Source organism: Haemorhous mexicanus, chromosome 29 (genome assembly GCF_027477595.1).
Source record: "Haemorhous mexicanus isolate bHaeMex1 chromosome 29, bHaeMex1.pri, whole genome shotgun sequence".
NCBI lineage: Eukaryota > Metazoa > Chordata > Aves > Passeriformes > Fringillidae > Haemorhous > Haemorhous mexicanus.
In genome coordinates this window covers 2,194,196-2,209,706 of record NC_082369.1, presented here as the reverse complement: position 1 = coordinate 2,209,706, position 15,511 = coordinate 2,194,196, and the positions used below count along the sequence as shown (strand labels likewise).

Below are 15,511 nucleotides of genomic sequence, written 5' to 3'. Positions count from 1 at the left end.
TGTCCTATTGTTGGGGGTCCCGGGCAGACCCCTAAGTCCCTGCACCATGGGCCTGTACTGGGGAGAGAGTGGATGCAGGTAGGAAATGGTCTCTTGGTGAAGCCAGGGCAGAGGCTTCCTGCATCCCTGGGCACTACTCACCAGCACCTCATCCTGTCTACCTGAATGGGCATACCCTGGGGTTTAGGGGCTTGTGGGGATGGAGCCATGTGGGGTGATCGCAGAGGAGTGTGGCTGTGCCCTTGGTCATAGTCTAGTGGGACCAACACCAGGCAGTCCCAGGCTCAACCCTTAAGCACCCCTAAGGTGCCCAAAACCCATCTGAACATCACTAGAGGCCCTCAGGAACTCCCTCCTCATCAACAGGATACTGGGGAGTGCAACTGCTTCTTGCCCAGGGCAGGGAGAGCCTCAGAAGCACGATGTGGGAGGGACTGCAGCTCTGGAATCCGGATTTTCCCCTGTAAGGAAATATCTCAACCAGCATCCCTCTCCTCTGCTCCACCAGAGCAGGCGGCGTGCAGCACTAAAGCCTCCCATGCCCCAGCCAGGACTGAGGGATGTGGCAGTGCTCCCAGGCTAGGGAAGCCAGATCCCATGGGAGGATGTGCCAGGAATGGGGCCCGGGGGAGGGTGAGGGGCCCCTCTATGAAGCAGCACACAGGGCAATGCTGAGGTGGTGCAGTCAAGGGCCCTGTGACTCCAGCTGGGGAGCAGCAGCTGGACTGGTCTGGCACTGGTAAGGGGAGATAGTGGAGGCTGGAGTGGGACAAGGAGCACATAGGGCTGACTCTCTGGGGATGCAGTAAGGACACCCAGCCCAAGCACTATGCAGTCCCCAGGGGAGTTCCCAACATGGTACTGGCTGGTGATGTCACGCAGGAGCAGTGGGGGTGCCTATGCCCACGATCTCATGGCTAAAACAACCCTTATTTTATTTATACCAAAGTCTCAGCATTCTTCATGATAAATGCAAGGACAGAGAAAAGCCTCAGGAAAATGCCCAGCACTGGGCTAGGCCTTGGGGCCATGTACAGAACAGTGTCTGTGCTGTGGGATGAGAGCCCCTGCCCACCCGTGACAGGTGTCTGAGGGTGCTGCGCCCTCACCGGCGGTACCGGTAACGCTTGAAGTGGAACCAGAGCTGGAAGATACCATTGGCAAACTGGCAGCGGAAGCCGTGGCGGTGGGAATACTCCCACTCCCTGTTGACGATCTTGAAGGCGATGTCCTCATAGGGTGGCCCGGCATGGAAGCGCAGGATGGCAAAGTCCTTGTTGTCCTGACAGGCCTCCAGGAAGTACTCGGGCGTTGAGCGCTTGTCAATGAGGTCGGGGTAGAAGATGTTGAACTTATAGCCCTGCACGATCTTGGGGGGGGGGTTGTCGAAGTCGTAGTGGGTCTGGTTGTACTTGTTCCACTCGAAGCCTGTGTGCACACGGTTGAAGAAGCGGGGCTTGCGGGGCCGGTACTTGTCAGCCCACAGATAGGCCCTGCCCGTGAGCGGCATCTCCACGCTGAACTGTGCCTCGTCCGCGCCCATGCCCTCCTTGGCCTTACGGAAGAAGATGTCGTCGGTGCTCTCGGAAGCATCACCTATAGGGGAGGAGAAGGGACATCGGGTTCTGCAGTACCAGCCAGGCCTGGGCCATGCAACACTGCTCCAAGGCACACAGAGAGGAGGAGCTGCTGTGCAGAGGATGCAGAACTGGATATGGGAATACACAGTCTGCCCTGTGGGCTCTGAGTGGGCACTGGGCTGACCAGTGCTGGAAAACTCATCCAAAACATCCCTTCTGCCTGTCTACACCCAAACACCTTGGTGTACTGAGGGAGGTCTCCCAGGCAGCACCAGCAGCCTGAGCAACATCTCCCTGCTCCTGTACAGGCCACAGTGCCCTTTGCACCAGGGGCACTCCTCTGCTCTGGCTGCCTGACCCATATCCAGCTCTTGCCCTTCCTGAGGGCAGTGTCCCCTCCAGTCCTGCACCCTGAATCACTGCACATCCCCTGTGCTGGGCAGGCTGCCCTGGGGCTCACCTGTCACCTGGAGCTGCTGGCGCAGGAGTAGCAGCCGGTGCGTGTCCTCCTCAGCCTCCAGCACGTGGGCGTCGAAGGGCAGCTCATTGGGGCCCAGCAGCCGGGGGCTGTACTTGCCCGCATCATAGTCATCCAGGCTCTGCTGGATCAGATCCTCCTCCATCAGCACAGCCTCCCCCTCCATCTCTCCCTTGGCCTCTGTGTCCTGCTCTGCCTCTGGCTCTGAGGACGGCCCTGGCTGTGCCTCAAGGCTCTCCTCGGGATCCAGCCTGCACGGAAGGGAGAAGAGAGGACTGGGACGGGGATGGTACCCTTGCTGGCTGCTCACCTGAGCTCTGCCTCGGGAAGGGTGAGGGCACAAGACTGCCTTTGTGCCTGGGGACAGGCCCAGGTGTTTGCTCACCTGTCACTGGGGGAAACTGTCTCCCGCTTGATGATGGGGAAGAGCGGTTCGCTCTCCACACCCTGCTCCTGCTTCAGCTTGTACAGCTTCTGACGCAGCACGTCCTGGTGCCGCTCCCGCAATCTGAGAGAGGAGAGGAGCTGGGCTCACTGCCAGCCCTGTGTGAGACAGGGGACAGAGGCACCCAGCAGAACCACCTCACTGCCACTGCCCAAAGCTTTGACACCCACCTCCATGGGCAGAAACCTGCCGGGCTTGGATGGCTTTGGGCTAAATAAGCCCCAGTTCGGTTCCCTCTTGGAGACCTCATCACTTATGCATCACTACTGCAGAAGGGCCTGTGTGTCCCGCCGTGCTCCCCTCTTGGAAATCAGCCATCTCAGAAAAGGCAGAACACCCTGCCCCATTCTCTCCTCCAACTGGGTTTATGCCTCCCCAGCTCTGCCCATGGCAGGGTCTGCACTGCTGCCACTCTCTGCTCTCACCTGGCCCGAGCCATGTAAGCCTTCAGCTGCTGCAGGAGGCTCTCCCAGTACCCGATGTCCAGGTTGGGCCCTCCTGCCCGGATCTTGCTCTCAATGCCCTGGTACAGAGCTTGCAGCTGGTTGTACGTCTTCCCCTTGAACACGGACTGCACATCTGAGCTGACCGAGGCGTTGACACCATCCCGACGCTCCCCTGGACAGGTGAGGGCAGCCGATCAGTCTCCAGGCACCCAGCTGTACCCATCCTGGTTCTGCTGACAGCAGGAGGCTGGGCCCCACCCAGGGACAGCTGCCAGACCCACAGCCTGCATCCAGCAGATCCGAGAGAGCCCCTCTGAGCCTGAGTACACATGGTGACCCCAACAACCACACCAGGCTCTGCTCTCCTGCTCACCTGGTCCTCCTTTCCCAGAGGCCTCCAGCTTGCGGAGCTTGGCTATCTCATCCTCCGTGATGATGGTCATGTCCCTCCAGAAGTCCACGTTTTTTCCTTGCTCCAGCTCCATGTACACCTGCGTGCAAAAGACACGTCAGGTCACTTGCTCCACACCAGGGACAAGAGAGCAGAGCTGGTAGAGAAGCCCTGAGCCCAGGCAGCGGGTCAGCAGAGCAGGCACCTGGATGTCCTCCACCAGGTCCTCCATGTCGGAGACGGTCAAGCCGTTGAGGAAGGTGTAGGGCTCGTGCATCTCCACAGCCAGATCATCGTCCTCTGCGCTGATGTACTTGGCCAGAAGATCGATGGGCTTCGCCCTCCCATCCCGAATCCGGATCTTGGACCTGGTGAAGGGACAGCGGGCAACACCTCATGAGCGGTGCCATCCTCTGCTCCCTGCCAGGCCTGGCTCTGAGCAGGGGCACACCTACCGCAGCTTGGCCTGCTGCAAATGGAAGTTGTCCTCCTGCTCTTCCCAGGTTTTGAAGTGCTCTGCCTCCTTCTCCCGCTGCAGCATCTCCAGCTCCTGCTCACGCATGGCTTTTTCCCGCTCCCGCTCCAGGCGCAGCTGCTTCACCTGCCCATGGTGACAGAGCTGTGAGGCCACTGTGGATGGGCCCCTGTACAGACACCACAGACCCTTGCTCGAGGACACAGCCATGACATAACCTGTCCCTGAGTTGCCTTGGCTCCTGCCACAGGCCCGAGCTCCTGGAGAGTGGGGAGCCAGCGGGGCCAGGTTGCCTGGGCTCACTGCCAGCCCTGAGGGAGACAGGGGACACAGGCACAACTGAGTGCCCCAGTGTCATGACCTGGCATTGTCCTCCTCAGCACCTCCTGAGCTCCTGGGCTCAAACCTAAGAGAAGAGGTTTCTCATGCTGGAATAGCAGAAGCCAAGGTTCTATGGCCCCCACAATTCTACAGACTGGACACACCCAGGAGAAGAAAATAGGGCCTTCCCAGTGAGAACCAAGCCGTAAACAGGGCTCTCTGTCAGACAGTGACATGGAAAGGACATCTTATCTCACCTTCTGCAGCTCCAGGCGATTGTCCTCCTGGATTCGCTTGTTCCTCTCCTTCAGGTCCTTCTCGTCCAGATGGCTGATCCCTTTCTTTTCCAGTGCCTTAAACAGAATGGCTAAGGGAAGCTATGGAACCCAAGGACCTCCACAGCCCCTCACTGGCCAGCGAATGCTACTCCCTTCACCTGTTTCTGGTGCTCCAGTGAGGTCTGATCCTGTTGAAAGTCCCTAAATCACTCAAACACTGCTCCTGAGTCCCTCAGCAAACCCAGGCTCAGCCCACATAGCCCGCCCTGCCTAGCGAGGTGAGTGCCAAGACAACAGTATCATGGAATCATGAGGGAAGGGACCTTAAAGATCATCTAATTCAACCCCTGCCATGGCAGGGTCACCATCCACTGTCCCAGGTTGCTCCAAGCCCTGTCCAACCTGGCCTTGGACACTTCCAGGGATCCAGGGGCAGCCACAGCTGCTCTGGGCACGCTGTGCCAGGGCCCGCCCACCCTACCAGGGAACAATTCCTGCCCAACATCTCATCCAGCCCTGCCCTCTGGCAGTGGGAAGCTGCTCCCCTTGTCCTGTCCCTCCAGGTCCTTGTCAAGTTCTGCTCCAGCTCTGCTGGAGCCTTTGTAGCCATTGGAAGGAGCTCTAAGGTCTCCCCAGAGCCTCCCCTTCTCCAGAGAGCCTTCTCTTCTCCCTAACCCTGAACACCCCCAGCTCTCTGTCATTCCTGTAGCAGAAGTGCAGCATTCTTGTTACCATCTCCACATCCCTGACTCAGTAAATAGTGCCCAGCACTCAGCCTGCAGCTCCCAGCAGCTCCAGGACCCTCTCCTGCCCTCGACCCATCTTATCTCCCTGCCTTGGATACAGACCCCACCTGAGTCAGGTCCCCCTGACTGCCCCTGCCTGTTCCATTTGGCTGCAGAGCCAGGGCAGAGCTCACCTTGCTCCAGATGAACGTGCCCAGCAGGTTGTTGTCCCCGAAGGGATTGTCGGTGTTGGTGTAGCCCATGTACTCCTCACCCCAGCCCATTTTCTCCCGCTTCTTTCTCTCCTTGGCTTCCTTCTTGGCCAACCTCCGTGCCCGCTTCTCCTCGGGCGTCTCCAAGGCCTTCATCAGAGCCGCCTGTTTCTTCTTCTCCTCCCTCAGCCTCAGCCGCTCCTGCAGGCTCAGCTGCTGCCCCGACTCCTCCCGGCTGCGGGGCTGCGGCGGGGAGGGGGAGCTGACGGAAGACACGGAGGACTTGGATCCATCTCTCCTGCGGCGCAGCTCTCGGCTCCGCGCTGCCCTGTCCCGCCGGCGCTCCGGGCTGGAGCTGGAGGAGCGGCCCTGGGACCGTGAGCGCTGTTTCCTCCGGTCCTTACGGTGCCGCTCCCGGCTGCGACTTCTTTTTTTCTTTTTCCATTTCTGTCTCTCATCGCCGGAGTCCGAGCTGGGGGGGCACAGCCGGGCTTCAGCGGGAGGAGGGCACGGCCGCGCCGGACACGGGGCGTCTCCCCGCCGCAGGTGAGGCTGGCCCAGCACCGGCGCCACCGGCAGCACCGAGACAGCGAGGGGTACCTGCACTTCCCGCCCCTGACCGCCCCCGGTACCTGCACCCCCACCCCGGCCGCCCCAGGCCGGTGTCACGAGCAGCGCTCGGGACCGCCCGCCCGCCCCCAGTCCCCGGCCCTCCCCGAGACCGGCGGGGCCCAGCTCCCTCTCCCGTCCCCGGGGGTGCGGACAGCGGCCGGTTTGGGCCTCGCACGCCAGCGCCGCTGTCCCGGGCCCGCTTCCGCACAGCCACAGCGCGCCCGCTCCGGGCCAGGCGCGCACTCACCCCGAGCTCGGCTCCCGGCGTCGGCCCCGACTCCGGCTCCGGCTCTTGGTCCGGCTGCGGTGTCGCCGCCCGTGGCTCCCGGACCGCGAGCGCCTCTCCCTTTCTCTTTCTCTTTCCCGGTCCCGGTCCCGCTCCGAGCGGCCGCCCCGGGCCGGGCTGCGCGACCCGGAGCCCATTGGCAGCGGCGGCTCCGCCCCGGGGCCTCGTGGGGCCTCAGCTCATCAGGCTGCCCCGCCGTCCGCCTGCGCCCGCCCGCCTCCCCCCAGGAGCGGCCCCAGGAGCGGCCCCGTCGCAGACAGGCGGGCGTTCGGCAGCCCCGCGGCGGGGGCGGAGCCTGGCCGATCGCCGCGGCACACAGAGAGGCGGAGGGTGCGGAGCTCAGCACAGACTGCGGAATGCTTTATGGGAGCGGGGTACAGAGCTCTGGAAAGGGGCTCCCCGGAGGAGGGGAAAAACCCTCAAAACAACCGAGAGAAAAGAAAAACAGCGCCCAGGCCTCGAGCTCCCGGAGCAGAGGTGGGATCACGCCCCAACATCGGCGCCCCCGTCCGGCCGCGCCCCCTCCGCCGGACATGCGGCACACGGTGCACGCGCAGCGCGGACACGGACATGCGTGCGAACAGCGAAATCCGCGGGGACATCCACCGGGACACGTGGGGACAGTGACAACCACCAGGACAGACGTGGCGCGGGTAGACATGGACAGAAAACCCCTCAGCCATGACCTGGCTTTCTCCTTGTCCATTCGGGAAGCGCTGGAGCAGTGGCTGGGAATGAGAAGGGGAATGCGGGGGGCGATGGAGCGCTGCAAACGCCTCTGCCTGCTTCGGACCAAGGCCTGTGAGTGCTCTGGCTTCAACAAAACATTCCCCACCGTGCAATTCAGCACACGTGGCCGGAGAGGCAGCGGCAACCAAACGCTGCATCCCCTCTGTGCGTGTTGAGGGTCTCTGCGACCTCCTGGGTTTGCCCCAGAGTCTTTACAGGAGCATGACTGCAAACTCAAGGACAGAGATGCCGATTTTCTCCTGCCAGCCCTTTACCTGGCAGGGAGAGCTCATCTGCAGTCCCAGCACCAGGCAGTGGTCAGGGCATGTCCCACAGAGTCTGAGATCCCAGCTGGGACCTAGGGGATGAAGGACAGCAGTGGCACAGACCTGTGTGGGAAGGGGTTGTCCTGCTGGGTCAGATTTTAGAGTACAAGACTCGTGGTGCCTCCTTTAATGGTGGAGAGCCTGGACAGCACCTGCTGGGTCACTAAAGGGAGCCTGGCAAGAATAGCATCTCAAGTCCAGAATGAGTTGAGGTGCAGATGGAGGAACACTCAGACCAGGGATGCTCTTTCCCATGGGCAAGTGCTGTTCCTGCCCAGGCAGCACTGACAGTGCCTGTGACATGCTCCAGAGCTTCTGCTGCTCCCTTGCAGTGCCATGCAGAGAGGGCCAAGAATGAGCTCTAAAATCCAAGGTCCTTTCAGGCTCTGTGGGAAGCAGTTCCCCAGCACTGGGAGCTGCTGGGACAGGAGGTAACACCACAGGGATTGTGCCAGCTTGAACAGGCGAAGTTTCCATTCCAGATCAACATCTGTCTACAGAAAGTTTCCCCCTTGTCCCCCTTGACAAAGCTGTTCTAAGCCTTTGCCTGTCCTCTTACAGGACCATCCCAGCCCATCCAGACCTGCTCCAAAGGGTCCAGCATTACAGAACTGCACAAGGATCATCTCAAAAAGGGAAGACAATTCTTTGAATTGAATGAACGTGCTGCAGGAGCTCTGGGTTCACCCCCTCTCTCAGGACCCAAGCACAGCTCCAGCTCACAAAGCTCATTCTCTGGGACACTCCCTGCACACACACCAAGCAGCTTTAGAGATCCCCCTAGAAATGAGGGGAAAGAATAAAATCTCCACCAACAATGCTTGAACTCTCTCAAAAAAGATGCTTGATTTCAGGTGGCTGGAACGACCTGATGAGGCCAAACCCTCCAGCTCCTGACTGAGGTGGTCCCAGGGCAGGGGCCTGGCTCAGAACAGCTCAAGCCCACCCTGGTTCCCCCCAGAGCCCCCTCCTCCAGCACAGCACCCAAGAGCAGCAGGTGCAGCAGGGATGCGGCTTCCTCTGGCCATTCTACACACACTGCTAAAGGAAAAATATGTTGAATTTTTAGCTTTTTGAAGCACCTTGCCTTGAGCCCAAAGGCAGGTGAGGCTGTAGGTATTGCATGGTTCCCATTCCCCTTCACCAAACCCTGAGCCCCCCAGCCTGCAGAGCCCCCTGCGTGGCACAGGAAGGTGGGGTAGGACAGGAGCTGCAGCTGGGAGAATGAGCTGCCAAGCAGTGACAGAAAGGGGAGAGTTTCTTGAGAGACTTTTGATAGACTATTTGGTAAATACGTGGATACATGAACAGCAGCAACTTGCACAATCCCCCGACTGTGCTTCCAAGAAGCACAACTCACAGCCTTCTGCATCTACAGGCAGGGAAGGGAAGTCCAGGTCCTGTATTCTGGGCAAGAAAAAAACATCAATTCCTGAAGATTCTCACTAAGTTCAGTACAGTACAGAAGGAAGAGCTTCCCATCAGCCCAGCTACCTTCTGGGACCCAACATAACCACTCCTGACCGCTGCTGTGAAGAGATTGTGGGGGCTGAGGCCTGAGAGCAGGGTCCTGCTTCCCCACCCCTCTAGCTGGAATCCCAAGGACAGTGAAGATTGTAAAGGGAATAAAGAGACTCTTTCTCAAGCGAGGTTCATAAAGCACACAAAAAAGAACTGTCTCCCTCAGGTCTAAAGGACTTCCTCTTTTCTCTCTGGGAGATGAGGACAGGATTGCTGTATTCCAGGCTATGCTATATGTGTCCTGCTGATGGATGAGCCTGAACACTACCTCTGACACCAAATTCTCTCAACTATAGCCCACAGCCCTTGCAAAGCAAACCCTCTCAGACACCACAGCAGGGATTTCCACCAGCAGACGTGACCCCAGGCAGCATGCCAGTCACCCAGCTTTCTGTTGAAGAGTCCGTGAGCACAGCAGTGCTGGCACAATTCCGTGGCACAGCCAGGCTCCCGTCCCTGCCTGCCCTGTGGAGCAGAGGGGACATGTGAACCCAGTGTCCGTGACCCCAGGGTACACCCACGTGAGCACGTGAGGGGCTGAGGGGCTCCGTGAGGATGCAGGGTCTGGACAAGTCCCACGTGGGCTGGGTAGAGTGGGGAAACTGCCCTCCAACGTGGCTGGGCTCGGGAGGTGCCCAGTTCCCATCTGTCCGTGCCTGCGGGGCTGGAGCAGGCAGTGGCCACTTGGATGAGGTGTGGACTCCAAGCACAGAGGGAGGGGTGGCGCAGCAGTGCAGCACAGGGGGGAGCTGGAACCCATCACGACTTCGGGGAGAGCTGAGGAGTCCACGTCACTGTCACCAGGAACTGTGTGCTGTCCCGCATGGTGTCACAGACAGGAGAAGTCACTAGAGAGTTTGGATCCAAGTGAATTGGCATGGCTGCTTTGAACTATGGTAACATGGGAGCAATTCTATTCCATGGCCTTTAATACATTTCATTTTCATAGCACCTTTCATCCCAGGGTTTAAGTGCTGTAACGGAAGCAGGTACTGTGCACCCATTAGCACGGGGAAACCGAGGCACAGAGTGGTTTAGTGATTTGCCTTGGGCCACTTGGAAAAACCGTGGCAGTGTCTGGACAGCCTTAAACCTCCTGACTCCCTCAGCTGGTGAGACCACACTGCTGCCTCACATGAAGCCACTCTGCTCCCTGCCCTCCCCAGCAACGTGCTCCTACCCATTCTTCAGTGAAGTCTCATGCTCCTTTTTGATGCACAAATATATGACCAAAAGAAAAAAAAAAGAAAAAAGAAAAGAAAAAAGAAAAAAAAGTGCAGTAAACTAAATGTTTAAAAAAGCACATTTGTGCTGTCTCTGTGCAAAGATAAAAGAAATAAATACATGATTAAAAAAATTAAAAAGGTTCACAGTATCACACATGGATAGGTAGCTATGGTAGTGCACATCTGGAAAACACTGTGTTACTACCCAGGATTCTCTACACCCAGCTAGAATTCTCTGCTGGGAGCTGTGGGTGAGCGGGTGGTTTCTTTGCTGCCCACATCTGGGGTGAGTAGAAATACATGGTTATAGTTTTGCTCCATTCTGAAACGCAGTGCCCGGGATCCTGCAGTGCAGCAATACTGGTGTCAGCAAGCTCTTCCCTATCCCACTGGAATGGCTGCATCAACGAAAAGGGAACACATCGACCTGCAGAGGGAATCGCCGCTCTCTGGGACTTCTGTGTCTGCATAGAGATTACTGCAAGAGGCAGAGAGAACAGAGTCACAGAATCATGGAATCGTTAAGGTGGGAAAAGATCTCCAAGAATACCAAATTCAGCATCAGCCCAGCACCACCACCATGTTCACCACTAACCCATGTCCCCAAGTGTCACAGCCACATGACATTTGAACACTTCCAGGAACACTGGCGCCACCACTGCCCTGGGCAGCCTGTTCCAGTACCTGACAACCCCCTTTCAGTCAAGACATTTTACCAAATATCCAATCTAAACCGCCCCTAGCAGAGTTTGAGGTTTTCCTCTTCTCTTGTCCCTTGTTCCCTGGGAGCAGAGCCTGACCCCCACCTGGCTGCCCCCTCCTGTCAGGGAGTTGTGGAGAACAAGGTCTCCCCTGAGCCTCTTTTTCTCCAGGCTGAACCCCCCCAGCTGATCCTTACCACACTTTTGTTCCAGCCCCTTCCCCATGTCCACTCACTTCTCTGGACATGCCCCAGCCCCTCAATGCTGGTCGTGAGAGGAAAGAGGATCAAACCCTGAGCACCAGTGCCCACATCAATCAGGTCTCTGTCCCGCCAGCTTCCCAGCACAACCAGAGGCTGTTCTACATCCTCCAGAAACGGCAACATGTCTGGGAAACCTGAGCTCCCCAAAGTTTTTCCTGCACCAAACAACTGGAATAAACCACAGCCCTTGCTGAGCAGGCCAGGGCTCTGCCAGCACAGAGCTGACCTGAGAGGCAACCGGGCTCTGCTGCAGCCATGCAGGAGCCCCACGCTGCCAGAGGCCGCGCTGACCTTGCAGAGGGAGCACAAACTGCGAGCCCAATGCAGCAGGCGCCCGGCACACGGCTTTGGACACTTACTGTATCGCTCTCCTCATCGGAGACAGAGTGGAGCTGAGTGCTATAGTGGAGCGGGGAGTAAACCCAACTCCTCTCGTCTGTCGGCTGCCAGAGTGGCCAGAGACGGCAGGGAGAATGCAGGGAGAGCAGCAGCAGAGCAGGGAGCAAAGGAGAGAAGAGGAAAAAATAAAAGGAGAAAATAAAAAGAGCAGGAAACAATATAGTAAGAACAGCTATCCACCTGCAGGGAGAGCACTGAGCCCAGAGGCAGCTCTCAGCAGAGGAGCCCTCCTCATCCTCAGCACATACCGGCTCCCTGCCAACCGGGACACTGTGCCAGCTGCAGTGGGGGTGGCACACCCTCTCCTCTCATAGGGATGGAGTTTTAGAGCTTTTGAGATGTCAGGGAAACCTCAGCTCCCGGCCATGGCATCATCCTGGCTCCAGAGAAACCGAGAGATTTGGGAAGTGACTTACCTAAGAGCAGTGACAGCTCTGGGCTCCTGCTACCTGCTACCAGCTCTCACCCTCCCATTTCCAGAGCCCTGTGCATGCTACAAACTGATATCCAGGAGGGCTTTTACAGGGAAACTGGATTTGTTTATTGTGCCTTCCTCCTTCTCTGCAGAAGGCAGTGGGGCTGGGGTGAGACCATGGAGGATGGTGGCCACAGAAAGGAAACAGTTATTGCTGAGATTTGGGTGATGGGAACAAGTACAACACAGGAGGCAAAACACAGCTGGACCCTGGAAAGAATGAGGGGAAGGAGGTGTGCCTTGAGGGACAGTTATCAGAGCACTGGGCATTGCTGTGAGAAGACACACTCTGCTGCCTACACAGCACAGATTCAAGGGCTGGTCTCTGCTGCCAGTGTTCCCAGGGGGGCCCCATTTACATTGAAAACAGGCTCTTTTTTCTCCAGAGGAGCTCCCTTGACCCAGCCTGGCATTTGCAAAGGAAGAGAAGCAGAACTGAGTGTTTGGAAGAGGGCTGCAGTGTTCCCAGCCCAGGAACTGAGCGTGACAGTCTACAATGTACAAGGAACTACAGGAAGCCAGAGAAGCTTTGAAGCACTGGGCTCCACATGCTGAACTCCCCAGTAACTGCAGCTCCATTAGTAGAGACTGCTGGGAGAAAGGAAGGCTGAGAAGCCTGTCTGGAGCTTCTCATAGGGCTCTGTCAGAGGTACAGGAAACCTCCTGACCACATCAAGCTTGTCCCACATCCTCTTTTTCATCCATGTTGGTTCATTCATCCTGACTGAACCAAATGTTCCAGCCAGTCTCTTTCAGAGCCTTTTAGGAGCTTGGATGCATGCGGGGAGCTGCGGGAGATAAAGGAGCACCCAGTGCTTGGCATTACCCCTCCCGGTGCCAGAGCAGCCAAACCCAGCTGAGGCGCAGGAGGGGCTGTAGGAGGAGTTGCCTGTTTGCCCAGCAGCACCTTCCTCATGCCATCAGCAACAGCCAGGGGCACATTCCTGCCCCTGCTTCCCCATGCACCCTGCCTGTAACTCAAACGGGAGCACCAGGCTGCACCAGCAAGGCTCCGGCAGCACTGCCACCACCCCCTGGGGACAGCAGCTCTCCCAAAGCATGAGAAGCTAAATGCTAAACCCCAGAACAGTCTCAGCTCTAGATTCAGCCCATAAAAGCTGAAATGCCTCCCTGCATCTTTTGGAAAGGAAAATCCTGCCTGCTCATAGAACACCTTCAGTGAGGAGGGAGCACACTAGTGATGCTGAGAAAGGGCTGGTTTCAGCTCTCCAGCCTAACTCAGTACCAGCTCCTGCCTCATTTGGTTTATGAGATGCTCCCCACAAGCTAAAACAGTTCTGTTTGCTACTGGAGTCTTAAAACCTTCAAAACATCTTATTGGTGTCTTTCAAACCCTCTTCCTGAGCTGAGGGAGCTGAGCCTGACATCACCTAGAGAGGCCCTGATGCCTCTCTGGCCAGATCTGGTACTAAGAATCACAGAACAGTTTGGGATGGAAGATCACCCAGTATCCCTTGCCATGGGCAGGGACACCTTCCACTAACCCAGGCTGCTTCAAGCCCATCCAGTCTGACCTTGGACATTTCCAGAGAGAGGGCAACCACAGGTTCTCTGGGTAACCTGTGCCACGGCCTCACTGCTGTCAGTTTTCCCAAGGGCTGGGTGACACTATGGCCCATCCCAGGGTAGGAGCTGTGCCACCAGTCTGCAGAAAAGGGACACAGCTCATGATTCTCTCAGATCCTACAAGATCCACTGGTGTCATTTCTGCTGGGCTGGTTCCTAATGCCCACTCAATCCAGAGCCCCAGCCATTGAGAGAAATGGGATGCTGGCCCCAGTGTTTCAAAGCTGCAGCTCTGCTCCCTTACATGCTGTGCTGGCATGGTCACTTACAATCCCAGAGGAATGCGAAGTAGTTCGGAGTCTGCGCTGGCGGGGAGAGTAAATCCAGTACCTCCCATCTGTGAACTGAGTGGCCCCAGGACAAGTGAGGTGAGAAAGGAAACAGAGGAAAAAAAGGGTGATGTGAAAGAGAGGATGAAAGAGAAAGCAAAAAACAAGGGGTTGGGCAACTCCAGGCCTGAACGGGTGAGCAGGTGGGAAAGCCGTGCAGGGAAGAGCGGCGCCCATGCCCTGCCACACTCTGCACTTTTATTCCCTGGGGATAAACAGGAGAATGAAGTGCTCTCTGGGGGCAGACTTCAGTCATCAGACCACAGTCTCCTGGGACTGGCCAAATCCTCCTCTGCACACACCATCCCTTCACCCACCACTGCCCCTGAGCACTCCTGCAGGAGCAGCTGTGGTGCTACTTGAGCGCACGCGTGCAGCCTCACCTGAGCTCCAGCTCAAGTGGTTTTCCAAGGAGAGTGCCCATGGGAACTCAAATCAGCTTTTCCCTTCATCCCAGCAGTGATAAACACTCCACAGCACACGACACACATTTAATGCAAAACTCGGACTCAGATGAAGTATGAAACGCTGATGAGCAGTCAGTCACACTCTCTGTGAACATATTCTGCAGAATTTTCTCTTGGAAGAGAGGTGCCCCTCAAGCTGGGGGCAGTCCATATGCCCAGGGACAGGGAAGAAGAGCAGGTGACCCTCACTAGAAGACACTTGCCAGGGGAGCAGGCAGGATCTGCCTGCACACAGCTGCCATCCACAGGCAAGGAGGGGGCAGTGTTAGAGGAGCTGTTTGCATTTTGAACAGCATGCATCCAACCCCAAACAAGCTGTAAAACAGGGCTGATTCCTTCCACAGCTCCCAAGAGCCTCAGAGTGACTCGGCAATGAGTGAGCAGCTCTGCAGCAGAGTCACAAGAGTCCAGGGAAAGGCCACTGCTGCATTTTAGTTTAGCCTGAAGGAGCCCATTGCATGGGCTCAGGTTGTCTCCAGCACCACAGAACTAACAGCAACAAGTCCGAGCAGGGAGGAGCCGGGCACCTCTTTTAATGAGGGTTCCAGTGCCCAGGCACAAGAGAGAGCTCAGCTCTCATGGGACAGGCACTCAGCTGTGCTCTGGGAATCCATGGGACAGGTACAGGTCGCTAAAAAACCTCTTCTCTGGTCTGCAGAAGTTGCTCAGCCATTGTGGGAGCTGAGTGAGGACCAGCGCCAGGCTCCACGGCACTCTGCTGCCAACCACCAACTTACTCCCTGGCTCAGCACTAGACTCCCACTGCATCACCTAATGCAGCCTGCAGGGAAAGGAAAAGCCGGAGTTCACCAGAGCCCAGGGTCGCCCTCTGCAACCACCTCCCTTTGGGTCTAGGCCATGCTTGTGTCAGGAAAGCAGCCAAGATCTCTGGCTGAGGAAGAAAGAACCTCTCTGTTGCACCCACATCACCTTGGCTTGTCCCAGGAGCAAATGTGCTGGCCTAGACAAACACTTGTGCTTGGAAGTAGAGCAGCACAGCTACAGCTACGTCCACAGCAGGAGTGCCACCTGTGTGATCCCCACTAGATGCTGTTCTGAGTTCTCCAAGTTTAATCCAGTTCCCTGCATTCTAAAACCCACCCAGCATGGAGGTCTCAAGGTGCTTCACACCAAGATGGTGCAGGGCAGCCACAGCCCACCTGACTCCCTGGAACGATACTGACAGCCTTGTCCAACCCTTCCCATCACCCCCCAAGGGCCAGGTGGAGAAGGTCTCTT

General features: G+C 57.4%; 2 protein-coding genes and 1 long non-coding RNA gene across 11 annotated transcripts in view; 1 reads left to right on the top strand and 2 right to left on the bottom strand.

Annotated features, from left to right (window-relative positions):
* Nucleotides 1–911: 911 nt before the first annotated feature.
* On the bottom strand, nt 912–6,425 carry CACTIN (cactin, spliceosome C complex subunit). Of its 2 annotated transcripts, none has more exons than XM_059870143.1 (10): nt 6,211–6,425; nt 5,334–5,823; nt 4,394–4,489; nt 3,796–3,941; nt 3,546–3,708; nt 3,323–3,440; nt 2,929–3,121; nt 2,444–2,566; nt 2,041–2,333; nt 912–1,596 (listed from the first exon to the last, which is right to left on the bottom strand). In XM_059870143.1, exons 1-10 carry the CDS (start codon nt 6,384–6,386, stop codon nt 1,106–1,108), a joined length of 2,289 nt encoding a protein of 762 aa, XP_059726126.1. In that variant the 5' UTR covers nt 6,387–6,425; the 3' UTR covers nt 912–1,105. The 2 variants fall into 2 exon arrangements, with proteins under 2 accessions (XP_059726126.1, XP_059726127.1); XM_059870144.1 differs by having other exon boundaries at nt 2,041–2,309.
* Nucleotides 6,426–6,456: 31 nt separating this feature from the next.
* Nucleotides 6,457–8,130, top strand: LOC132339722 (uncharacterized). Its single transcript, XR_009489716.1, has 2 exons — nt 6,457–7,050; nt 7,866–8,130. It is a non-coding gene; the product is annotated as an uncharacterized LOC132339722 (long non-coding RNA).
* A 431-nt stretch (nt 8,131–8,561) lies between these two features.
* The window catches only part of PIP5K1C (phosphatidylinositol-4-phosphate 5-kinase type 1 gamma), a 51,565-nt gene continuing 44,615 nt past the window's right edge, over nt 8,562–15,511 (bottom strand). For 7 of the 8 annotated variants that reach the window (XM_059870145.1, XM_059870146.1, XM_059870147.1 and 4 more), the window contains 2 exons: nt 14,189–15,053; nt 8,562–10,529 (listed from right to left, as the gene is read on the bottom strand). In XM_059870145.1, the coding sequence (XP_059726128.1) occupies nt 15,024–15,053 (30 nt within the window). In that variant the 3' untranslated portion in view covers nt 8,562–10,529; nt 14,189–15,023. The remainder of the gene's footprint in view (nt 10,530–14,188; nt 15,054–15,511) is intronic. The other variant, XM_059870149.1, reaches the window with a different exon arrangement.